Raw genomic sequence first — 27,748 nt, forward strand, 5'->3', positions numbered from 1 at the left:
AAACTGGTTTGGATAGTGGCTCTTCCCACAATGCATAACATTATATACATTCAAAACGGTGTGTACTTTGCATTATGGGATACTAATGCAATTGATGTGGAGTCATTAGCCTCCATATACAAGTAGCCCAGTCATGAAGATACTTCACTCACAAACATTGTTTGCCTTCACTTGGATAAAAGATTAAACCAAGATTATAATTTCTTGGTTTTTAATTTACTGAATAGGAGAGGTTCAGTTTTTATATTAACATTTTATATTATTAACCAATTTTTTATTTTCCTTTTTTTTTTATCTGAATCTCATCTATAAAAGGTTGTAAACCTATACATCCTGCACTGGAGACCACACATGAAATATTTTCAAAGGAACCTCTGCATATCGAAGTCGCTAGGTGTCGCACGGATTAGATCGTCGGCTTGTCGAGAGCTCCTGAAAAGATCAGTATTATTTTGTGTTAACATTAGATATTTTACCAGAATTTTAAGTAGTATTGTTTGCTTTTTGTTTCTTGGTGTGTCTGTGCAATTTTTGCGTGTTTTCTGTTATTTTAACTATTATTTTTAAGAAAAGATAGCGTACACATGGCACCGATAAAGAAAAAAATGGCGGCCAGGTCGCCATGCTTGCTTAAGAGTTTTGATGTAAAAGAATTTATGCAGTGTGCTGTCTGTGAGATGTATGCCTTGCGAAGAGCGGTAGGAGTCTGGTTAGAAAGTGATAGTGGAGTTAATATGTGTAGAAAGTGTAAAGAGAATGAGGACTTCAAGCGTGTTTCGTGTATCGAGACTGATATCGTTAACGGTAGTCAGAATGCAGAAAATGGCGGTGTACTAGAGAATTGCGTGGTAGTGCCAGATATGTGTGAGAGCGTCGCTGAAAGTGTAAATGAAGGTAGAAACACCGAAGGAATGGATGATTTGATCGATAACGAAAATGGTGAGATAAGTGCAAGTAGCGAAATTGCCCGTTTAAATGGCGCGATACACAGAGCCAAACGACAACTGGAGCGTATGCAAAAATGTGTGTTGAACGTACCGACAAATAACCGGCGGAAGTCTGTGACGGCAAATAATAGAATGTACGTAAACGTCAATAAAATGAAGGAGCGAGTGCTGTATGGGGATTCGCTATTAAGAGGCGTAATAATTGAGAGTTTAACGAAGTCGTACCAGCCGGGTGCGAACATAAAGGACGTCAGCGAATCTATTCGACTGCAAAAACAGAGGGTGAAAGAGATGATAATAGTGGCAGGAACGAATGATTTGAAAGAGGACAAAATGGAAATGATAGAGGATGTGAGGGAGTTGTTTGAGGTAGCAAAAGAGAAGAGTGAGAGAGTTAGGATGGTGAGTATCTTACCGCGGTATGACAGCGAAGTGTTTAGAAGGAGGGCCATAATTGCCAATGACTTTATGCGTGGGTTATGCATGGAGAGTGGTGTGGAATTTGTGGATGTGTGGAATGAGTTCGATGGGCGAAAGGACTTATATAAGATGGATGGGTTACATTTGAATGGAGTTGGTGTACGGAGACTTGAAAGAGTGTTGATGAATGATGTGGAAGTGGATGTACAGACTCAGGGAAACTAGATTTATTAAGAGGGGGGGGGAGTAGATATGCAGACTTTAGGGGGGGGAAGTTAAGTGTATGAATGAGTATATTATGCCCGGGCGAGTACGACGGACAACAAATCAGAATGGGATAATTAGTATAAGGAATCAAAGTAGGGATGGGACAAATGGGCTTCTGTGATTCATGTACACTAATGCCAGGAGTATTAGGAACAAGAAGGAAGAGTTTTTGGCCATGGTTGGCACTTCCAGGCTACAGGTTGTCGGTATTAGTGAAACATGGCTGACAGAAGATGATAAAGCTAGTGGGATTGAATGCGATGGGTATAGCGTGTTCAGGAGTGACAGGGTGAATAAAAAGGGGGGAGGAGTGTTATTGATGATAGCTGATGAGCTTCAGCCAAGGAGTATAGAAGTTGAACTGCAGGATGGGGAAAAAAGCACATTTGAGGCTGTTTGGTGTGAGATACAATCTAGCAGAACAAAATATACAATTGGGTGCTGCTATAGACCGGGTGATGGAGTGGATGGTGGGAATAGTATGCATAAGCAAATAGAAGAAATGAATGGAAGGAGGGTAATTATTATGGGTGATTTCAATTATGGTAATATTGACTGGAAAGAGGAGAGGGCACATGGGAGGAAGGAATTGGATTTTATGCAGTTATTAAGGGACAACTATCTACGGCAACATGTATTGGAAAATACCAGGGGGCAGAGAGTGCTGGACCTAGTAATTGCAACTGAGAATGTGGCTGTAACGAACATGACCTTGTTGCCACCAATTGGTGAGAGTGACCATAAGGTCATGACTTGGGAGGTGGCTAAAGGAGTCGAATTTACAATTAAGACAGGGTATATGTGGAATTACCGGGCTGGTAAGTATGACAAGCTTAGGTGTGTGCTTGGCTCAATGCCATGGCATGTAAAACTGCAAGGGCTGGATGTTGATGGTGCATGGGAGGTGGTCAAGAACTGTTTGCAGGAGGCAATGGTTGACTGTATACCAAGAGTCCGAATAATAAATCAGGTAGGGGTTAAATGGATGAATAACACTATTAAGCTTGAGCTGCAAAAAAAGAAACAATTGTGGAGGGAATTTAATGAGAAGGGTGACCATCAGGTGCATGAACAGTATAAAGCTCAGGCCAGGATGGTAACAAGGGTGGTAAGAAATGCAAAAGCAGATTACGAAAGGAAATTGGCCATGCAGGCTAAAGAGAATCCCAAACAGTTTTTTCAATATGTTGCAAGTAAAAGGAAAAATGCTCATGGTAGAATGATCTTAAAAAATGCTGAGGGTAGGGAGGTAACTGAATCAGTCGATGTTGTGGAATTACTGAGCGAGCACTTTGCAAGAGTATATCATCCAGGTGGTGGCTTTGCGGAAATGGAGGAACCAACAGCTTATACTGGAATTGTGATGAATGAGGTAGAGGTAACTAGTCTATTACAGAACCTCAATGTCAATACATCTGTGGGATTGGATGGTATACCAGCTCGTGTCGTACGTGAAGCGGCCAAAGAATTGTCAGTGCCCTTGACCATTATGTTTAATTTGAGCCTCAGGACTGGGTCAGTCCCAAGGGGGTGGAAAGAGGGGAAAATAGTTCCACTGCACAAAGGTGGTTCCAAGGCTGCTGTTGAAAATTACCGGCCAATCAGCATAACAGGAATCATTATCAAGGTCTTAGAGAAAATAGTCAAGAGGAAAATACAAGATTGGATAGAAGAAAATGGGATACTGTATCGGGGACAGCATGGTTTTGTGAAGGGTAGGTCATGCCTCAGTAACTTGCTCACGTATTATAACACAGTGACGGCTGAACTGGATAAGGGTAATGGGTTTACAGTGATTCTGCTGGACCTTGCTAAGGCCTTTGACAGGATACCACATGGAATTCTAATCAGTAAATTGCAGCATATGGGAATGGACATAGGGTTGGTGAGATGGATAGGAGGGTGGTTGACGGAGAGATATCAGAGAGTGGTTTACTCAGGAGTAGAGTCCACAAGACGGCCTATGACTAGTAGTGTACCACAAGGATATGTTCTTGGACCACTGCTGTTTAATTTGTTCATAAATGATATAGGAAAGGGTCTGAGAGGAACAGTTCATTTGTTTGCGGATGATGCGAAGTTGGGTAGGGCAATAGTGAATGCAGATGACGTCAAAATTTTGCAGGATGATTTGGATAGATTGGAGGTCTGGGCTAGGGAGAATGGATGTCAATTTAATGTGGCAAAATGTAAGGTTATGCATTTTGGGGTGAAAAGATGGGAGGCAGTTTACTGCATTGGTGGAACCGTGCTCCAGGAAATTGATGAGGCACGAGATTTAGGAGTGTTGGTGGATAAGGAATTGAAATTTAGGGGACACATTGCAAAAGTGGCCAAATCAGCTCATCAAATCACTTGGTTGCTGAAGAATACGTTGACAAGCAGAGACAAGCAGGTTATTGTTCCTCTGTATCGAGCCTTGATAAGACCTCATCTCGACTACTGTGCTCAGATTTGGTCACCTAGGTTTCTTCTTGATGGGGAGGAGGTGGAGAGGATCCAGAGGCGAGTGACCAAGATGATAGCAGGTCTGTGGAATGAACCGTATGAGAACAGGTTGAGGATTTGTGGGTTGCAAAAATTGGTTGATAGGCGGAGGAGGGGAGATATGATTGAGACATTCAAATTACTGAAGGGTTTCTATAAAATTAATTCAGAAGATATTTTTGAGAACAGGGCTGGTTGTGGGAGGACTAGGGGACATCCATGGAAACTGGGCAAAAGTGTGGTTAGTAAAGGTGTTAGAGCTGGGTTCTTTACTTTTAGAGTAGTGAATGAGTGGAATGCGCTCCCTGAGTCTGTGGCGGATGCTGTGACAGTGAATGAGTTTAAGGCGAGGTATGATAGATACTGTATGAATGTCGAATAGTTGTGATGAAAATGATTTGGGGCCTCCCTCGATGAGTCTAATGACTCCCTGGAGTTGCCCGTAATAATAATAATAAATAATAATAATATTAGCAAGGTGGGCTACCTGACTCATAACCTATCCAATACTATAGTGTACTATAAGTTTTGAATCTTTTATTGACACAAAATCTTGATTGAAACTGATGTCATAAAAATTGTTTCAAAATAGACACCTTTTGTGATAACTCAAGCCTACAAACATTGCACACAAATTATTATGACTGTGAACTAATTATGTATCTATTCTATATTATGCTAGATATGTAATTAGTTCACAGTTTATTCTGTTGACATATAATATTATCATATCTGCTTCAGTTAGATTGCAGGATAATTTGATAACTCTGTATATTATAAATTTAGATTTGATCTGTCAATGTTTTATGTTGATTCTTCATGTATTAGGAATACTTTTTGCTAAGTTGTTAATTAATATCAATTATCAAATTTTTGCAGCCAGCTAAATAGCAAAATGGTAGGATTCGATCCACAGCTGAATCGTAAGTTAACCAAGGTTGATCACAGTGTTGCTGGAGCAGTCAGTGGTTTTATAACAAGATTTCTCTTTCAGCCATTAGATGTCTTGAAAATTCGCTTCCAGGTATATTTAAAATTGTAGTCTGGGTTAAAGGTGAGGTATATTTTTGTAGAATAAAAGCCAGGTTTATGCATGTTACTATTCACTTTTTTTTTTCATATTTCATTTATTTCTGACTACTGACTTACAATTCACGTTATACTATGTATTGCTTGATATAATCCCATTTACACTATACAATTGAATAGCTTTTCTCTTGGCATCTTGTCATGTTATATTTCCATAGTTTTTCATTTATTTGTTTTAGAGTGAAAATATTATCATGGTTTCAGGACAAATAGATGCTAATTTGTCCTGAAACCAGCTTGTTCTTCTCCAAATTTCTCGCCGACAATTTTTCTTAGTAACCTTTTTTCAAGTATGCTTACATAAGTCTTATCTTCTGGAACACTCAATAAAGAAATACCTATGTAATTCTCACATTACTCACTTGGAATTCAATCCTGTGGGTATTCTATATTATGCAGTATGGCCATTGTAAAACTCTTATACCTCTATATTTGATCATTTCCATTAGAATATCATCCCCTCCAGCTACCTTTCCACATTCAAGTTTTCGATGGCTTTTTCTACCTCATGTATTTATGTATTTCTAATTGCATTCCTCTGGATAATTTTTTACTGCTCTTGAAGGATGTACAAAAAGATGAATTGATGTCTATTTAAGGCAATGCTGTATGCTCTGTCAACTGATTCTTATTTATCTGGGCTGCATTATTAAGGAAAGTGATGTTGAATCTGATATCCAAACAGGAGATGTTAAACTTAGTTCTTTACTCTTTTGTAGATATTATTCTCTTAAGTAAATCTGCTACAAATCTAAGAGTCTTTATACCTGTCCTCCCAAATTGAATAATTGCTGTGACAAATTTGCTTTGTAAATTGGCAGTTAAAATACTTTTGCACCTATTTATGAAAATAGACTGCTAAAGAAATCAATTGCAAGTAACCTTTAGAAAAAAAATTGCATGTTTTTGCTGTTTATATGTAATTTCTAGTGATGATAATCAAATTAAATATGGAAACAGATAATAGAACAAGTAAAGCTGGAAGCAACATAATAAATTTATATGAAACAAGAAGAAAAAATCAGCCAAAAAATTGGATCAGTTTTAGCATATGAATTGAAAGACTGGTAGAAAATAAAACTATTGCACCAAGATGGAGAGTATATATATAGATATATATGTAATGAAAATTCTGGAGAAAATGAAGACAGTGAACAGGTCTCATCGATATTAGAACCTTATAAAATATGAAGATACCAGGAAATAATATTATTCAAGTTGCATAGGCAAAGCTAACCTAAGAGTTTTTGTTTTTCAATATCAATCCCGCACACAAGATATTGCAATCTCTGTAGTACATCAGTGCTGTGGGTGGTTATCTGGTAGGAGAAAGAAGGAATATGTTGATATGTTTTTAACAGTTGGCAGTTCTAGAAGAGGAGAGAATGGAATGAGAGAGGTATGGAAATGAAAGAAGAGGAGAAAATGGAAACAATGGGAGAGAGGGAATGGTAAGAGGTATAATGTATGGGGACTCAATGATCCGTGGTGTTCAAGATAGGATGCGTGAGGAGTGTTTGTCAGGAGGTAGAAAGGGTGGCTTTGGCAGTTAAGAGAGGTGAAAGGGTGGATGAGATGATTGTGATGGTGGGAACAAATGACTTGAGTGTGCTGTTTTAAGGATACTTGTGACATAAGATTGAATGATATATGCATATAAACACAAGAAAGATATTTAATTAACCATTTAATTAACTCTTCCTGGAGTTTATCAAATTCCTTGCAACTGTGATCTCTCCTATTTTGGACAGACTGGACATTCTCTTGAAAAAAGAATCCAAGACCATCAATCCTCCATTCTTCACAACAAACCTGAAAAGTCTAGATTGGCTCAACCCAGGATTAGAACTGACCACAGCTTCTTTTGGTCCAGGACTCTCCTCTTACAACATACATCCCGTTATAGGTTCAAACGTTTGTTCAAGGAAAGCATGGAGGCCTTGCTCCATCGTCCTAACCTGAATTGTAATGACTGTATATCTATAATAAAAATCTGAGAAAGTCTAATCAAGATTACTCATTATTTTTTTTCAATCATGTCTCTACTTCAAAATATTCCGTTTTATACTTAATACTTAGTGATATAACATCACGCGCTGTGTTCTATTTTTAACGATCTATTGTTAGTATTCTAGCTCACCGCGCGGTTAGCCTAGTGGCTTTGCGCTTCGCAACCATATGCCTGGGGAAGGAGTGTCCCAGGTTCGATTCCCGTTGTAGACGTGAGGAATTTGAGGATCTTCCTCAGGCATAGCCAAGTTAGCCGGTCTTGGGCGCGGTCAGTAGGGTTTTTTCCACCAGTTTATCTGGCGTTTTTCATCCCGCAAGCAGGCAAACCGGCCCGTGAACATACGCCTCTACAGTCATAAATATATCCCCTCAGCGGCAGACCAGGTGACGGGTTGGTTGGGAGTAGTACTAACAAGAAGTCGCATCTAAGTAACACGCGGACCCTGCATAGGAAGCGGGAATAACGCGTAGAAGAAGAAGAAGTCGCATCTAAGTAACACGCGGACCCTGCATAGGAAGCGGGAATAACGCGTAGAAGAAGAAGAAGAAGAGATTGTTAGTATTCTAGCTCGTATTTTTTAAAACTGTTCTTGTAATACCACTGAGGATGGTCTGCTATTTCCAGACTGAAATATTTGGTTAATTAAATATCTTTCTTGTGTTTACATGCATATATCATTCAAATGACTTGAGTGGTGGTGTAAATAGGGCAGTGAGAGATATGAGATTCTTGCTTGAGGTGGTACAAAAGAAGACAGAGAGGAAAGATGCTGTGTGTGTGTGTGTGTGTGTGTGTGTGTGTGTGTGTGTGTGTGTGTGTGTGTGTGTGTGTGTGTGTGTGTGTGTGTGTGTGCGCGCGTGCGTGCGTGCGTGCGTTGCCTAGGTATGATAATGACGAACTGAGCAGAAGAGCGGTAATATTTGACATAATAGCTAGAATGTGTGATAAGAGAGGACTGGAATATGTGGATGCTTGGAGTGCATTTGAGGACAGAGAGGAATTGTATGCAAGAGACCATTTACATTTGAATGAGGAAGGACATAGGCATCTGGAGAGATTGCTGTTCTGAAAAAGTCAGTGTGTCTCAGGGAGGATGGTAGCAGGGATGGCTTCTTGTGGAAATGGGTACTTGGGAGAAGGGGGACGACATCAGGTAACACTGAACTCAGTGGAGTCTAGAGGGGATAATGCTGGGTATAGAAACAACGGCATTTATATGCTATATACTAATGCCAGGAGTATCAGGAATACGGGTGAGGAATTGGTGGCACACATAGCATCAGCCTGGCCAAAAATTATTGGGATCACTGATACGTGGTTGACAGAAGAGGATAAAATAACAGGAATAGAAGTCGCTGGGTACAGCATTTTTTGGCAGGATAGGAAGGGAAAGCGTGGTGGTAGAGTACTGCTTATGATAAGTGACGACCTATGTCCTCTAAGAGTGAAGGCTTTGGAAGGCTGTGACGCTAATGATTTTGAAAGCATATGGTGTGAGATGGAGGTTGGCAAGACAGGATATTTAGTGGGGTGTTGCTAAAGACCAAGGAGCACAGAGGGTGGGGACCAGGAGATGTTGAGATAGTTGAGCATGGCAAGTGCAAGAAGAACAATTGTTATAGGAGATTTTAACTACAGCAGTATAGATTTGGGAGAGGAAGATGCATGTAGCAATAAGGGAATAGAATTTCTAGAATTCTTGAGGGACAAATATCTTAGGCAACATGTAATAGAGGGAACAAGAGGTTCAAGAGTTTTGGATTTGATTATAGCATCAGAAGAGTTGATAATAACTGAGATGACATATCTCTCACCAGTTGGAGAGAGTGACCATATGGTTTTGACTTGGAAAATGAATAGACATGCAGGAGTCTCAAAGAGATGGGAACGTATGTGGAATTATAAGGCAAGTGATTATAATAGTCTAAGACATCAATTTGGGGAACAACAAGGAGGGAGGAATTGGAAGGCCGGGATATCATTAGTGCGTGGGAAATTATGAAAGAATATTTGTTAGCAGCAATGGTAAGTTGTATACCACGAGTGAACAAAAGGACACAATTTGGAGTAAAGTGGATGACAAACAATATTAAACAGGAATTGCATGTGAAAAAGAGGCTGTGGAAGAGATATAAGGAGACAGGAGAAGAGAAGATGCATGAAGAGTATAAGACACAGGCCAGAAGAGTGACTAGTATGGTAAGGAAGACGAAACTGGAATATGAGAGGAGATTAGCCCTAAGATCCAAAGAAAATCCTAGGGAATTTTTTAGATATGTAGCCAGTAGGAGGAGAAATGACTGTGGAAGAATGATATTGTGGGATAAAAATGGGAATAGAGTGACTGATGTAGAGGACATAGTAGAATTGTTCAATGACCACTTTATTGGAGTATTTCATCCTGGAGGAGTCGGTTTTCATGCTAGAGGGATAGGGCAGGTTCAAGGTTTAGAGGTACAGGAGGAGAGTGTGTTTCAAATATAAAGATAGACGCTGAGTATATGGCGGAGTGGAATCAAAGTAAAGAAGGATGACTAGTAGAATGCCTGAGTCCCCCCTCTGTATGGGATTGCACTTTAATTTGTATCTTAATGATATAAGGAATGATTTAAGAGAAAATATTAGTTCTTTGCTGGTGATGCAATAGTTGATAAAGGTGATGTAGATATCCTGCAGGATGATTTATATGTATTGGCAGTGTGGGCGAAGAATAATGGCTGTCAATTTAATGTTGCAAATTGTAGCATTATGCACTTCAGAATGAGTAGATTATATCCTTTGTATCATTTTGCTGGTACGTACTGGACTGCAGGAAGTTTGCAAGTCTAGGGAAGTTAAATATAATAGTGGACAGAGAGTTTAAGTTCAGAGGATGCATCACAAAAGTTGGCAAAATAGCTCTCAGATTACTTGAATGTTGAAAAATATGCTAATTAGTAAAGGTAGGAAGGTTATTATCCCTCTTTATAAAGCTATGATTCAGCTGCATATCTACTACTGTGCACAGATTTGGTTACCTGGGTTTGTTGAGCATCAGGAGGTGGTAGAGAGGATTCAGAGATGAATGACCAAGCTGCTGATAGGTCTGTGGAATGCTTCTTATGAGGATAGATATGAAGATGTCTGGGCTGTAGAATTTAGTTGACAGGTGGCACAGAGGAACATGATAAAAACTTCTAAAGAGATTCTATAAAATTGACACCAAAAAAATTTTTCAGTATGTAACAAGTAGGGGGAAGGTCGGATAGGGATTTACTGATGCCGGCCTGGTTGGCCGAATGGTTAGCATATCTGCTCTCCAGATGACAGGTTGCGGGTTCGAATTCCGCTATGGGAATGGATGTTTGTGATTGTCTGTGAAAAATACTAGTAGTGATGGTGGGCAGTAGATGGCATTGATGGATTGAGTGGTGGAGACAGAGAGTTGTGGAGTAGGTGACCTCCCACAATGAATCTTTGGACTCCCTGGAGGTGTCAGTAATGATTTAAGGGTCAAGAGAATCACTCAGGAAGTTGTATAAGAGTGTGCTGACTAGATTTTTTTTTTCTGGGAAAGTGGTGAAAGAGTGGAATGGATCATCAGATGCCACTGAATAAGTTTAAGAGGTTTGATAGGTATTGTGTATATAATGGTTAGTATGAATCTCCTGTGATGAGTCTTTTGCCTCTATGGCGATACATGTATAATAATAATAATAATAACTTCTCATTCGCTTTCATTCCATCCAACTTTGGAAATTTTTTTCTCACAAGTTTACCTGAGCCACTTCCTTTGCTTACACATGGATAAAGAATTAAAACAAGAATGTAATTTCTTGGCATCTTTAATTTATAGTGTAATGTCTACTATTAACAAACTCACAGAAGTGCTGTGCATTGAAGTACAATAAATGTAACAGCACTAAATGAAACTGTTTAAATAGGATTTACTGTTATTACTTCTAAATTTTTTAAAAGTAGAAGTAACAGCAGTAAATACTTTTTTAAACTATTAATACTGAAGTTTAGGAAACACGACAATAATTTGAACTATGAAAGTTTATTTTTCACTTGGTCAGACTATAATAAATTTAGTTTAATCCTTTATCCAAGTATGTGCAAACAAAGTTTGCTCCTGAAAGTATTTTCAGGACTGAGGTAAAATGGTACAACACTGGGCAACTCCTTGCAAAGGTGGAGCAAGCTACCAACAATCTCCCATAATGCAAAACACATCTCCTTGCAGATATGTATAATGTTATGCATCAAGGGAAGGGCCACTACCTAGACTAGTTTTGACCTTTATTGAGGTCTCTTCAGTGGGAGCCAGGCCCAAGTGGAGATTCCAGGCAGAAGCATTAGCAAGGTCATCTCCTCCTATAGGAGCTGCCAAACGGTGTGCCACCTTTTTATTAAATTACTCTGGATTTAGAGAAAGATGATGAAAGTTTATTTTTCACTTGGTCAGCTATAATAAATTTAGTTTAATCCTTTATCCAAGTATGTGCAAGCAAAGTTTGCGCCTGAAAGTATTTTCAGGACTGAGGTAAAATGGTACAACACCAGGCAACTCCTTGCAAAGGTGGAGCAAGCTACCAACACTCCTATCTCAGTATCTCCCATAATGCAAAGCACATCTCCTTGCTGATATGTATAATGTTATGCATCGAGTTTGTTATGCACAAACTTTGTTTGCACACACTTGGATAAAGGATTAAACTAAATTTATTATAATCTGACCAAGTGAAAAATAAACTTTCATCATCTTTCTCTAAATCCAGAGTAATTTAATAAAAAGGTGGCACACCATTTGGCAGCTCCTATAGGAGGAGATGACCTTGCTAATGCTTCTGCCTGGAATGAGGATTATGATTTGGAAGCCGGAAGCGATTGAGATTTTGATTATTGACTATCAGGTTAGACTGATCTTGGAGGGCCTGGTTTACTGAGTACAGACGTATTTATCAGCGCTCCTTGTAGTTTTACAGCAGTGAAGTTCCATTTCGTTTTCGCCTAGCCATGGACAAGTCCTTCGACGATCTCAATTTTCAGGAACTTTTGACGCTATTCAGGGATTTAGGCAACTTGCTACATAAAAAATGGCCAGATAAAATCGGAGCACACCAGATCCTTGAAGCGGAGACAGAGGATACCCATCCCTCTAAACTTCCTCACCCTTCACATGACAACGCCTGCGAGCCAGCAATAACAACTGAAGACATCTCTCCTTCAAACTCCAGTAGCTTTCAGGAAGTTAAACGGAAGAAGAGAAAGAAAAAATCCCCTGCAACACATCCTGAAATAATACCTCAGACGTCGGAAACTACAGCTCCAATGGATACATCAGCGCTAGCTGATGAAAGAACAGGGACATTGACACAGCCCAAAGAGAGGATTCCGCCAGTAATCTTGAGAGCTAAAGAAAACTGGTCGCCACTTGCAGAGACGATGAAGAACAATAACATCAAGTTCTCATCAGCTAAAAACACCGATGATGGAGTCCGCATACAGCCCGAAGGAGAAACGGAGTACCGCCAGCTCACCAGACTTATGGATGAACAGAAAGTCCCATATCACACCTACCAACTAAAAAGCGAAAAAAACCTTAAGGTAGTCATCAGAGGTCTGGCAGAAACCATAACAACTGATGAAATAGCTACTGACCTCCAATCACAAGGTCTGGAACCAATTAAGATCTCGCGCATGTACCGCGCAGACAAGCGCCCCATGCCTCTGGTCTTAGTGGAGATCAGCAAAGACCACAGAGCAATTTACGACCTCACTATAGTCTGCAACTTAGTCATCAAGACCGAACCACTCAGAAGAAAGGCATCCGCCGGTCAATGCCACCGCTGCCAAAAATTTGGGCATGCACAAAAGTTATGTAAAGCAGATTACAAGTGTGTAAAGTGTGGTGACAACCATCCCTCGCACACTTGCACAAAATTATCGTCTACACCTGCTAAATGTGCGAATTGTGGCGGCCCCCATCCAGCAAATTTTAAAGGCTGCTCAATTCACCCATCTAACCTACGGAAGACAAGAGCAGCGTTGGCTCCGCCAACCGAGATTCAAGACACGAAACCTTCGCCGGAAGTCACAGTGCGGAGTGTTCCCGCCGATAAAACATACGCTTCTGCGGTCTCTCCGCGGATTTTACCCGTAGCCTTGACAGCTTACAGTGAAAATTCTGCACAGATTCTTGCTGCCTCACTAGGGGAGATGCTAATAGCCTTTAGCAAGATGAACCCCAGCCAAGCCGACAGTAAGAAATTCCTCAGGAATACTCAAGTCATCTTCTCCATGATCACCCAATGACATGCTCTCCTGCATCTCAATGCTGATATCCCAGATCTTTCCACATTGCTTCGTAACACTACCGCTACTTTTTCACCTAAGCAGCTTTTCATTCCAAGCAACTCATTCAGGAGTTTTCTAAGCGCCCGAAAGCTGCACTACCTTTCGGCTCAGGCGCTTCCGCATTGCCCTAATCAGGGTGAGCCGAGTGCTCGCTAACCTTTAAAATAAGTCTTTTTCATACCGATGACGGGATCAGAATCCACGGGATTGACATCCATCAAGCCACAGAAGTTAACAGTTAACTGGAATCTCCACTTGGGCCTGGCTCCCACTGAAGAGACCTCAATAAAGGTCAAAACTAGTCTGGGTAGTGGCCCTTCCCCTGATGCATAACATTATACATATCCGCAAGGAGCTGTGTTTTGCATTATGGGAGATACTGAGATAGGTGTGAGTAGCTTGCTCCACCTTTGCAACGAGTTGCCCAGTGTTGTACCACTTTACCCCAGTCCTGAAAATACTTTCAGGTGCAAACTTTGTTTGCACATACTTGGATAAAGGATTAAACTAAATTTATTATAATTTGAACTATGTTGGCTACAGCATTGGCTCCTGAGACCAATTATATGCCAAATATTTAATGCAGAAATTATTCTGATAATAAAAATGATACAGTAAAGGGCACTTAAAAATTGTTAAAATATATATTTACTTGTGAACCAATGTACATATATATCTTGTAGCTCCTAGGACTCGTTTTGTCCTTATTACGTAAATTTTAAGGGAGGATCTATTGCTATTAAATAGGTAATGCATCAGTATAAATATTATGATTTTAACTATATTCTAATTTGAATAATGAAGTTGATATTTACAAATCATGTCAATGTACAAGAATTTTTTTTTTTTTTAAGTTACAAATAGAACCAATTAAACATTCTAGTCAGATTTCCAAATATAAAGGACTATTTCAAGCATCAAGATGTATATTAAATGAAGAGGGTATTCATGCTATGTGGAAAGGCCATGTTCCTGCTCAGTTCTTATCAATTAGTTATGGCCTTGTTCAGGTAAAGTAATCAGAAATTTAGGATAATTTCTTTTTTTTATTTATTATGAAATTGAGTAACTGTCCCTTTTTGAATTCATTTTTGCACTTTGTTTCCATTTAGTGGTATATGATTTTTAATTTAGAATTCAATAATTGGAGTTTAATGCCAAAGTAGGTCATCCCTCTCACCAAATAGACACAATAGGACCATATGTATATGGTACAAGTAGCAACTCAGGAATGGCTCTTACAGAATTCTCTATCAAAAGCCCCCAAAAGAAAAATGGACATGGAAAAGTCCAAATGGAGAAATAAAAAATTATATAGATTATATACTCTGTAATAATAAAGAAATAGTCCAAGATACCTCAGTATTAAATCAAGTAAAAACAGGAAGTGACCGAAGAAAAACTTAATCAAAAACTAGACTTAATAAACATATTTGCAGAAGACATAAATAAAATAAGCAAAAACCTAACAGAACTAATAATCTCAGCAGTCAAAAGGAAATAAATAGAAGAGTTCAACTTGCCTGGAGTGCATTCAGAAAATTGAAAAGCATTTTTCAAAACAGTGATGTTCCACTCTGTTTAAAAAGGAAGACATTTAACCAGTCATCACATATGGGTGTGAAACTTGGTCTCTAACAAAAGCACTGGCAAATAAACTAGCAACAACAATTCAAAGAAAAATGGAGGGCTAATGCTAGGCATCACATTAAAAGATAAGTGAAACACCTGGATAAGAAGCCAGACTTGTATCACTGACATCATTCTTCACCAAAAGTGACTAAAATGGAAATGGACTGGGCATCTATCCAGAAGAGAAGATGAGCGATGGACCACTATACTAATGAACTGGATTCCAAAAGGAGAGAAACAAGGCTGAGGACGTCCTAAAAGAAAGTGAAGTGATGAATTGTCAAATTTTGTTAGGAAAAATTGGCCATTGCCAAGAACAAAGAAAGGTGGAAGGAACTGTAGGAGTCCTTCATCCAGCAGTGGACAGAAAATGGCTGAAAAGAAGAAGATGAATTGGAGTTGCTTTAGAGTCAAATCTAGATAACTAGGAGGGGTCCTTCACATAGCTTTTTAAAGAATGCAGAGAATTGACCAGGGTTTCTGGCCTAATGACAATCCTTTTTTTGCTTTGCACTCATTATTGGTATCTACCTGAAAAAGGCATGTGACAAGGTACCAAGAGAAAAGCTGTTTAAAATTTTCAGTTGTGTGGTATAAATGGGATATATCAAGCAATACACAATCTATATTTGAGTTGTAATAATGGAATAAGGAGGTACAGAATGATGGCTTTATATAAAATTAAGCATAAGACATGTTCACACCCTACTTTTACTGTTTATGCATTATCAGTATGGATCACATTATGAAGGAAAGTGGTATTAGACCTGATATCAAAATTTGAGATGTTAATCTTAGCTCTTCAGTTTATGCTGGTGATGTTCCATTTTCCTCTTGCATTAGCCACAATGGCCTGACACAGCCAAGTAACTTGCCTTTTTTAAAAAGGCAAATTAATACTTTTTAGCACAGTTATTGGTACCTGGTGTATTATGGCTCATTTGCTCGTGTAGTCTGTTTTCCTATTTGGCAAGATGATAAAAACCCTAAGTTTCCAGGTAGGGAAACCTGTTGCTTCCATAATCAGACTGACTAACTAACCTTCAATTGAAAAAGCCCTTAAAGGCTCTTTGTGTTTTGACAGGATTTGAGCCATGGTCTATCCTGTTAAAGTGCATCATCTTAACCAACTGAGATCTTGAGGCTGATGATGTTATACTCTTAAATCTGGTATATTTCTGCAGTATTCCCTAATTAAATTAATAACTGTTGTAACAACTTAGGTATGAAACTCAGCAATAAAAGACAAAAGACTGAAATTAGGCAAAAATATTGAAAACATCAGCTGCATCCTGAATGACGAAACTATAGAACAAGTAAAATGTTTCAACTATTTAGGCACAGTTTTTAGTGAAGATTGCAGATTAAATCTGGAAGCAGACAATAGAATAAGCAAAGCTGTTATGGTAAGGAGTCACCAAGTTTATTTGGAATAAGAGAAAATGAGCTAAAACACCAAAATAGCAATATACATGATAGTGCTCCAACCAGTTTTAACTTATGGTTCTGAGATTTGGATTAGAAATGAAGCATTTGATCAAAGACTTGAGCCCATAGATTTGAGAGTGCTGAGAAAATTCAGGGGAGTGAACAAATGATATCACTAGCAGAATCATATTAAAAATGAAGGTAATTAGGAAGTACCGTGATATTGTTAGCCTTCAGGAATTTGTGAACAGAGCTAATCTCAGATTGTATTGTCACTTAAACAGAATTGGAAAAGAAAGATTAGCAAAGTGTTTGATGCCAGAATGCAAGAAAACGACCCAGAGGAAGGCCAAGATCTAGATAAACAGCAGACAGATGCAGTTAGAATTGTCTTAGAAGACAGAAATATAAGATATGGTAATATTGAGTCGTGACAGGCATGGACTAATTTGGAAGAAAATTGTCAGTAGGAAGTTTGTAATAATGTAAACATTTCATGTATTACTATCATAGCGTCCACACCTCTTGAGTGTACATATTAGGAATTTAATGATGATGATTTGGTAATTTTTGTTACCTTTATGCCTGTGTAGGCATGAAGGTAAGAAAGGTTTATGAGGAGACAGAAACATTTCTATCACCACTAAATAAAGACTTGCCAGTAGCCTGATGTTTTCAATTTTCATTTATGGTGCTGAATCTTGGACACTCAGCAAGAAAGATATGGACAAGAAAAACAGCTTAGAGATATGGTGCTGGAGAAGGATCTTGAGAGTCTCCTGAGTGGACCAAAGGTCTATTGAAAGAATAATAAGTCAACTAAAAATCAAGAGGCAGCTATGTGACATTGTAAATGAAAGAATTGTCAAATATTTCGGTCACATTTCAAGATGTGAAAATGACAACTTGGAAAAACTGTCATCCAGGGAAAAGTGGAAGGACAAAGAAAAAGAGAATGACCAAGATGATTGGACTTGGGCATCCTTTGGAGGTGGCCACTGCTGCAAAAAATGATGGAAAGAAATGGAGAGACGTTGTGGCCAGGGGTCACGAGTCCTCAGACACGAGGAGACTGAGCAAGGAAAAGAAGATGCCTGTGTACTCAACTGCATAAGAATATATGTAAAAATATTGGTTAAAAAATGGTTTAAATTCGAGTGTTGTTGGGGACTGTAGCAATGTTAAAATAAACATTTATTTCAGAAAGAAAATATATTATTTGGACTTCTATAGATCATTTGGTTCCATTGATGCTCGTTAACTGGAGTGACCTAGGTTTGAATCCCATCTAGGATATGAAGGCCATTCATCGAGGCTTTTGAGTTGAAGATGAGTTAGTTGGTCTATGGGAGATAGAAGGGTTTTTCCTTCATGGAAACTGGTTTTTCATTCCACAAAACCAAACCAACAAGAGGGACATGCTCAGTTGACAGACATCCTGGCTCTGCTGACTAGATTAATGATCCTATCAGAGTATTAATTTGTTTCAGCTTACTTTGCTGTGACAAGCTGTTGAGCCTAACATGTGAGGGAAAATGAAAAGATATTATTTTGAAATATGAATATTTCAAAATAATCAGTGCATATACTTTAGTTGTTGGAAGTGAGAGAATTGATCAAAAGTTGTTGATGAGAGATGGAGGAGAGTAAAGAGCAGGCATTGGTTTACATTGACACTATTTTGATTTGTTTGAATGCTGAAAATTATGAGTGAGTTACATATTCATCCTACTTATTCTTTAACTGCAATGTTTATTCTTAGTCTAGATTGTTTCAGCCAACTTTACTTGTCTAGGAAATGTGGAAATTGTTTTTTCTAGAATGTTATTCTGTATATTCATAATGCATAACTAATGTTTTGGTCATATGTTGTATTATGCATTTTTTAAGACAGTGAATTTCTATGTAATTTATGTAATGTCTTCTAGTCTTGAATACTGAAAAAAAAAAAAAAAGTCTAGGAGTTTTAAAGAGCATTATTATCCACATACATTTGAAACAAATAAGTGAACTACTTCCATGCTACATAAAAATTTGAGTTTTTCATCCTGCAAAACAGACAAACCAGATAGAAGAGTCCATGCAATTAACAGATATAATAAATTATATTAATAATTTAATTATATCTGTAAAATTAATTAAATTTAATTAAGTAATAATTAATAAATTATATGTTTTGGCCCCCAGACAACTTCTGTGTTTCTTCCACATTTACTTTATTATGTTACTGTTTGCATATTGCTAATCTGTGAAGGTTACATGCAATTAGTTTTGAAACTAAGCTTCCTGATTTGAAAGTGTGTCACACAACATGTCATTAATTTAAAAAAAATAAAATCAGTTGACTACATATCTTAATTTCTGAGATCACAGTACTTTATGCAACCTCTTTATTTAGTTAAAATTTTTTTCAGTTTGAAGTAGGTAAAGATAAATTACTATAAATATTGGATAAACAAGATAAATGTAAACATTGAAATGAATAAATAGAGGTTAGATTAAAAATAATTAGAGGCTAATAATAACTGGATTATGAGCTCCAGAAGAAAGGAGAGAATACTTAATATTGAATTCTATGAATAATACATAGGATAAACAAAAAAGTTATATAACATTATCAGGAGATTTAAATACAAAATTGGAAAACATAACTTATTAATAATATGCATGCAGAGCATACTTTAACAGAAATAGTAAAAATAAAAAATGAAATAAATAACTAATAGATTTTTATATATCTATTAGTTATAAATGTTATATAACTAAGTGATATATAACACTTCTTTCTATAAACTTAAAAGTATATCTTAATTTGCCTTACTCTGGCATGACAAGGCCATTGAGCCCAACACCAAAAGAAAGATAGGATGGGATACATTTACCTGGTCAGCAAGTGGACTAAAATCAATTGGAAATAACTTGATCTTAAATGGAAAAAAAAAAAACTTCCAAACTTTCATTATTAAAAAAGTTTGAATAATTACATTTTATTATTCACAGAGGCTGTGCTATTATGAAAATGTATATATATCAACAATATTTTTGCATTTTCAGAATTATGGAATAATGATTTCAGAAGAAGTCTGAAAATTATAACAGTAGAAGAATTTAGTTTCAAATTAAGAGCAAGACTCATTTTTGAATATAGTATATCTAGTAGTAGGAACCACTCTCCGAAAGGCATGGGAATGAAGGTAACAAAGATGATCCTAGTGGTAGAATAGAATATTAAATAAAAAGCTTAAAAAATATCATCATCAAATTCCTGACATGTGCCCTCAAGGGGTGTACAGGGTATGATAGTACTACATGAAAAACTTACATCATGACTAACTCCTATCTACAAATTTCCTCCAAATCAATCTGTTACCTGTCAAGACTCCAACATTATCAGATCTTATATTTCTGTCTTCTAAGGCACTTTTTACCGTATCAATCCACCTATATCTTGGTCTTCCTCTGGGTCTTTTTTCCTGCCAACCTGCAGAGAACACTTGTTTTGCTAATCTTTCCTCTCACATTCTGTTTAAGTGACCATACCACCTGAGATTAGCTCTGCTAACACATTCCTGGATGCTAACTTAAAAAAATTCAGATTTTATTTTATTCTAATTCTATTCTACTAAGTACAGAAGCAAATGGAAGTCTCAGAAAGGCTATTAATATATATATATATATATATATATAGAGAGAGAGAGAGAGAGAGAGAGAGAGACAGTTAAGAAAATTAATTCAGTAACTCCAAGAATCAAATTTATCCTAGAAGTAGAAGAGATAATAATCATCTTCCTTTTCTAGATGTTCTCATTCTATGTTAACCAAATGGCAGTCTACAGTTCTCAGTATATAGAAAACCAATATTGACAAATACATTGATTCTACTCACATCATCACCCTTGTCAGAAATATTGTGTTGTCAAATCTCTAGTTGACATAGCTCATAAAATATGTTCATCCAGTTCCTGAACAAGGAATTGTTCAGAACAGAATTGATGAAGGCCATAATGAATAATTATGACTTTCATCTTAACTTTGCTCAAGAAGAAGTTTTCAGAATTTGTCTTCCATATGTTAAAGGACAGTCCGCGCGGTTAGCCTAGTGGCTATGTGCTTCGCAACCATATGCCTGGGGAAGGAGTGTCCTAGGTTCGATTCCCATCGGTGACGTGAGGAGCTGAAGGATTTTCCTCAGCCATAGCCAAGTTAGCCAGTCTTGGGCGTGGACAGCAGGGTTTTTTTTCCCAGTTTATTCTGGGGTTTTTCATCCCGCAAAGCAGGTAAACTGTCCTTGAGAACTCAACACTACAGGCCATAGGATACACCGGGGCATAAGGCTGACCACCTTATCCTGTAAACGGAATGAGGTCCAATGATCAATGGACCCTCGACACCGCAAGGTAAAAGAGGGTATAAGGAAGATGAGATGAGATGTTAAAGGACTTTCAGAAATAATAGCAACACTTTTGTCAGATTCACCTATAAGTCTCTTTCGATTCAGTTTGTAAAATAATACCTTCCTTATCTCTCCAAAAAACAAATATCCTCCTCTTTCTTATCCTGGAGTTTATAGTATTCCCTTCTCTTGTAGCTTATGTTATTATAGACAGACTAGTTGTTCTGCATAAATTCACCTTGAAGAACATCAAGAATATATTTCTCTTAAGGGCCCCAGTAAATCCGGTTTAACAAGCCATGCCTTATCTATAAAACACAGAATTCAGTGGAGCATTACCAAAGTTTTACACAACAGCTATTTTCTTCTGTACAAATAGAGCTGTGAAACACACATTCACAATCTCATCCTTAACTAAAACGATTGTCTTAAACTTTCTCAATTTTGAGAAGTTATCCTAACTAATACTCACTATTCATGTGTTTCATAAATATCGATTAATTAATTATTTTTATTTTATTTCCTGTTATCTATTAATGCAGATGGAGTTATTCTCCTGCAGTGATAGCACCTATAATATCACATACTTTCAGTTTAATTGTTTTCTCTTTTTTTTTTCCAGTTATCTTCCTGTATTGAAAATGACTATGAAACATAGGCGAAAATTCTACAAATAAATAATTTTATGTGATATTATGACTTTTTTTCTTGACCACTAGTATTAATAAATTAAAGACTTAATTCAGTATGTTAGTCAAGTTAATAATTGTTTAATATCCGACTAGTTTCACTGACTAATATCTGTCAACATTTGTTGAGATATTTTTTGTAATTTTCATGAAAGTTCATTTCTTTTTGTTTAAATGATTTAATTAGAGTTTTCCATATATCTGGTAGGACTAGGCCTTGATTCTTATTTAAGTTACCTGTTGAACGGGCGACTGTAGCAGCTTCTTTGAATGGTCTGGAATGGTAGTTCTCTTCTATGTAGGGCATATGACTCATATCCTATTCAACATTATGGTTGGTAGAGGCAAAGTGGGAAGAAAATATCCAGAGATTTATCCCTAAATGGCTACCCTACAAGACTCATCAACAAGATTCTCTTTAATGACATACCACAAAGACAACAAAATGAAACCCAATACATCAGCTCTATAACAATTCCATTTGTTAGTACCATATCCAAAAAATTAGCTCTTCTTCTAAAACCATACAATATCAGAGTAACCTTCAAACCTATTGAGACCATTCAAAAGTTTATAAGATCCTTGAAAGATAGTCATCCTTTCTACAAATACTCTGGAATTTACAGCATACCCTGTTCATGCGGCATCAATTACATCAGACAGACATCTAGAAATTTTGAAACAAGAAAGAAAGAACACAGAAGAAAGGCCTGATACATATATCAGGCCTTTCTTCCCACTTTGCCTCTACCAACCATAATATTGAAAATATTATGGTTGGTAGATTGAATAGGATATGAGTCATATGCCCGAAGAGAACTACCATTCCAGAACATTCAAAGAAGCTGCTACAAGGTAACTTAAATAAGAATCAAGGCCTAATCCTACAGATATATGGAAAACTCTAATTACATCATTTAACCAAAAAGAAATAAACTTTCATGAAAATTACAATAAATATCTCAACAAATAAAACGTTGTACTTGCGACACGCATATTGTATCACGCACAGTGATAACTTTATATAATTTTTACAATTGTCGGTTAGTTTCCTATTTTTTGTTACTTTCCATTGCTTACCAGTGTATCCCTGAAAATGTTGACAGATGTTAATTAGTCAGTGAAACTAGTCTATTAAACAATTATTTACTTGACTAACATACCGAATTAAGTCTTTAATTTATTAATTTTATGTTGACTTTTATCATTAATTAGTATGATAATACTTATTGAACACCATTTCTATGAAACACTCTCTCCTCTAATTTTTCACACCCCATATCACTTCTATTTTTGATAATATTCATAACTACAAATAATATCAGACTATTCTTCACTTATTCCACCAGCCTTCGTGGCACAAACATAGCTTAGTCATGGTTTCAGCTGCCTCCAAAAATTTATGTGCACTTTTTTGCCCAAGACATTAGTTCTCTCACCAGTACAACTTCTACACTGTATACATAGCCCTAATTTTATTATTATTATTATTATGGACAACTCTAAGGAGTCCTTAGACTCATCGAGGGAGGCCCTAAACATCATGTCAAGAACTATTCAGCATTCACACAGTATCTATCGTACTTTGCTTTGAACTCATTCACAGTCATGGCACTCACAACAGACTCTGGCAGCTTATTCCACTCATTCACCACTCTCCAAGTAAAAAACTTAGTTCTAACACCTTTGCTAACTACACTTTTGCTTGGTTTCCATGGATGGCCTCTAGTTCTCCCACCACCAGAGAATCCATCCAGCCTAGGAATGCTGCTCACACATTTGGGGTAGTGCACCCAAAACGTTTCCAGGATTGCTTATGCTATGCAGAAAAGGACAGTTCAATTAATCAATGAACCCCCCCTCTCTCACAGATTCATTCCAGTCACTCTCATAGATGTTTGGTTTCTTCCTCGTGTCTCTCTTTTTTAGGTACTTTCATTGGTAGCATTCTGCAAAACTGGCCACCATCATTCTTCATCTTTCCTCCAAGATTGTAATAACAAAAGCAGCTACCAGTCAACGTCCATTTATTGTCCAGCCACAGGATTCTTCTTCTTTTATTTCATCCACTTCTCTTCTTTAGAACATTCTCCCCCCTCCCCCTCCTTACCCTCAGAAGACATGTCAATAGATTCTTTCTGCTTATCCTCCTGCCTATACATGATGTGTTGTAGGTCTTGCAGTCTTTCATGTATGATTTGATATGATATATGCTGGGAGAGCCTTTAGCTTTTCCTTTGTCAACTTCCCTTTCTTTAAGAATAGAAACCCACCATTTTGTCTGATACAGGCCTGAACAAAATTTTTCATTAAACCAATTATGAATCAGTGCAGTGCATTGTGTGATGGTTTTCCTTTTCTTGGCTATTCCCTTCACTGAGAAAACGTAACTTAGTGTGTTGTAAGCCAGAGAAATGTGGCTACTTTTCAGTGTCCAATAAACAGTCAAGGGGTAAAAAAAAACATATATGTTGAAAATGAACAATATTTAATTCTGTTATGGAGTTATTCTTCCACAGTTTTGGAGAATTAATAGTCTCCATTCATTTCGATTATGCTGGCCAGTTCTTCCATAAGAAAGTGCACTTAATTACAATATGTTAAATTTCCTTTCTTACAAAAGCATACACAGTGCATTGTGTGTATGCTTCATTTGTTTCAGTTATTTTCTGTTAAGATTAAATGAATTTTCTTGCTAATAAAAAACAAAATCAAACATCAGATCTGAACAACAGAAAAAAAAACCTTTCTATTGCACATTTCACAATGCACAAATGCCTGATCACAGACAAATCAACTGTTACATAAAACTTGGCATTGTTCAGTAAGTGTACCAATATCACTGGGTTTTTGCAAGGCATATTAGCTTTGATTACATTTTTTTTTATCACTTTTAATTAGTTAGTTTAATAGGCAAAAAAATTCTTATCCAGAGGTTTCCTTGTAAAATAATTATTGAGATTTAAATTTATTGCTAAATATTATATCTTGCAGCTTGAATTTTAATTTAAAAATTGATTTCAGTAAGTCATCATCATCAAGTTCCTGACATATCCTGTACACACCTCAAGGGGGTGTACAGGATGTGATAGTACTAAATGAAAAATTTACATCATTACTAACTTCCTATCTACAATTTCCCTCCAAATCAATCTGTTACCTGTCAAGACAATGTCAGACATTGTCTTGACAGGTCCAACATTGTCAGATCTTATATTTCTATCTTCCAGGGCACTTTTTACCGCATCAATCCACCTATGTCTTGGTCTTCCTCTGGGTCTTTTTCCTGCCAACCTGGCAGAGAATACTTGTTTTGCTAATCTTTTGTGTCCCATTCTGGTTAAGTGACCATACCACCTGAGATTAACTCTGCTACTACATTCCTGAATGCTGACAATGTCAAGTTCTTTCCTAATATCCTCCTTTTTAATATGATATTGCCATTGATGCCATCTGTTCACGCCCGTAATCTTTCTCAGGACTCTCATATCTGCGGTCTCTAGTCTTTGATCAAGTGTTTCACTTCTGACCCAACTCTCAGATCCATAAGTTAAATTGGTTTGAACACTGTCTTGTATACAGCTGATTTAGTGTTTTGACTAATTTCTATCTTATTCCATATAAATTTATTCTGTTGACATCCTACCATACCAGCTTTGTTGATTCTGTTGTCTATTTTCATATTTAATTTACCATCTTCACTAAAAATCTTGCCTTAGTAGTTGAAATGTTTTACTTGTTCTATAGGCTCTCCATTCACAATGCAGCTGATATTTTCAATGCTTTTACCTATTTTCATTATCTTTATCTTGTTATTGCTGACCTTCATACCATATCTATCACAATAGTTATTCAATTTAGTCAGGGAATCTTGTAGACTTGTAGCAGATTTATTTAGAAGTATAACATCATCTGCATAAAGCAAGGAGCTGACATTAACATCTCCACTTTCCTTCATAATATAATCCATATATAATTAATGAATAACACAGGTAATAATGTACATCCTTGTCTGACACCAGATTTAACATTAAACCATCTCCCTGTATTTCCTTCAATTCTAACTGCTGACTTACAACTCAAATACAGACTAAGTATTGCTTGATATAATGATCCACTGACACCATACAACTGTGGCGTTTTGAATAGCTTCTCTCTTGGCACCTTGTTATATGTGTTTTCCAGGTCTACAAAACTTAAATACAGATCTTTGTTATATTCCCATGACTTTTCAACTATTTGTCGTAAAGTGAATATGTGATCCTGATAGCCTCTATTTGGCCTGAATTCAGCTTGTTCCTCACCAAGCTTTTCTTCCACAATCCTTCTCAACTGTTTCTCAAGTATACTGGCATAAATCTTACCAGGAACACTCAGTAGAGACGCTGTAATTCTCACAATCAGTTTTATTTCCCTTTTTATATATGGGTACTATGAGAGTTCTACTCCAATCATTGGGAATTCGTCCCTCTGTCCACACATTCTGAACTATGCAGTGCAGCCACTGTAAGACTCTTATACCACCATACTTCAGCATTTCTGGTCGAATATCATCTACTCCTGCTGCCTTTCCACATTTCAAGCCTTTGATGGTTTTTCTACTTCAAGTATGGATATGTATTCTTGACTGCATGTCTGGTCAGTGTTTTTTATCACTGTGCTGTCATCGCTGCTAGTTTCATTTAGCAATTTTTTGAAGTCATTACTTCAAGGATATCTTTTTCTCCAGTTTTCATATTACCTTTATCATCTCTAATTCCTTTTACAGCACTCATTCCTCCATTTCTGAGCTTCTTCAACAACCTCCAGAATATCTTGCCACCTTCTTGATATTTATTTTCGATGTTCTTGCCAAAGTCTTTCCATGATTTTTGTTTAGCTAGTTTTACACAGTGTTTAGCTTTCTTACATTTGTCTCTGTATTCTCTAAGAGCACAAGCTGACTTGTTTGCCAGGAACTTTTGATATGCTTTCTTCTTTTCCTTCACTACCTCTTTATACTAAAATACAAACATTAGTCAAGAAAATATAAAAGAGTTTGAGAACAGCAATCAAACCTTGGAGATTCAGTGGCGAGCTCTGAAGAAAACATTGATTGATTCTGTTCTGCCAGAGAGGCATGTGGTGAGGTTGTCTGCAAGGATAGAAAAATCAGAACTTCCTGGCGGACAACCTCACCACATGCCTCTCTGGCAGAACAGAATCAATCAATGTTTCTTCAGAGCTTGCCACTGAATCTCCAAGGTTTGATTCTGGTTTGATTCCTGTTCTCAAACTCTTTCATATTTTCTTGACTAATGTTTGTATTTTAGTCTACAGCTAACATCAGAGAGCTGCTCTACTTTTATTCGTTCTAAAACTTTTTTACATGTTCTTCTTTTCAATACGAAATTCAATTTTATCCTGCTTAAGACTAAACGGTGATCACTTCCAATTTCAAATCCTCTGTACACTGTGGTGTCCTGCACCAGAGAGAAAACATGACTATCAACAATAATATAGTCAGTGAGACTTTTCTTATTCCTTGTCTCTTCTCTCCATGTGAATTTGTGCACATTTTTCTGTTGGAACATGGTGCTAGTAATAACCAGTCCATGTCCTGAGTAGAAATCCAGCAAGTATTTGCCATTATTATTATCTTTTCTCCAGATTTTCCCAAAATCTTTTTGTATGTCTGACAATCATTTCCTACTCTGCTATTTAGATCCCCAACAAGGATCAACTTTTCATTTTTCATTGTGTCAGTTGCTTTTCTAAAGCCTCAAAAAATTCCTCCACTTCTACCTTACGAGAACCTTCTGTGGGACCATAGGCACAAATAAGTCTCATTGTCCAGTTCCCAATTCTGATATTTGCCCACATCACTCTACTTGAAATTGCCTGCTATTTAAGAAGATTAGCCTCGTATTTAGTGTTGAATACTATGGTTACTCCTTCTTTTCCTTGATTCTCATTGACTGAATATAACATTTTGTATTTATTGCTCAGAAAGAGCTCACCAGTTTTGGTCTTTTTTGTTTCAGTCACCCCTATTATGTCAATAGTA

The 27,748-nt window shown here is 37.1% G+C and overlaps 1 protein-coding gene across 2 annotated transcripts in view; it reads left to right on the plus strand.

Moving 5' to 3' along the window:
• The window catches only part of LOC150097304 (mitochondrial thiamine pyrophosphate carrier-like), a 75,360-nt gene that overhangs the window by 10,777 nt on the left and 36,835 nt on the right, over positions 1-27,748 (plus strand). The window contains exons 2-3 of one of the 2 annotated variants that reach the window (XM_090407521.1): positions 5,001-5,145; positions 14,415-14,570. In XM_090407521.1, coding sequence (XP_090263647.1) covers positions 5,017-5,145; positions 14,415-14,570 — 285 coding nt within the window. In that variant the 5' untranslated portion in view covers positions 5,001-5,016. The remainder of the gene's footprint in view (positions 1-5,000; positions 5,146-14,414; positions 14,571-27,748) is intronic. The other variant, XM_090407522.1, reaches the window with a different exon arrangement.

Source organism: Typopeltis vanoorti, chromosome 17, assembly GCF_054136105.1.
Source record: "Typopeltis vanoorti isolate ZY-2024b chromosome 17, IOZ_Tvanoo_1.0, whole genome shotgun sequence".
NCBI lineage: Eukaryota > Metazoa > Arthropoda > Arachnida > Uropygi > Thelyphonidae > Typopeltis > Typopeltis vanoorti.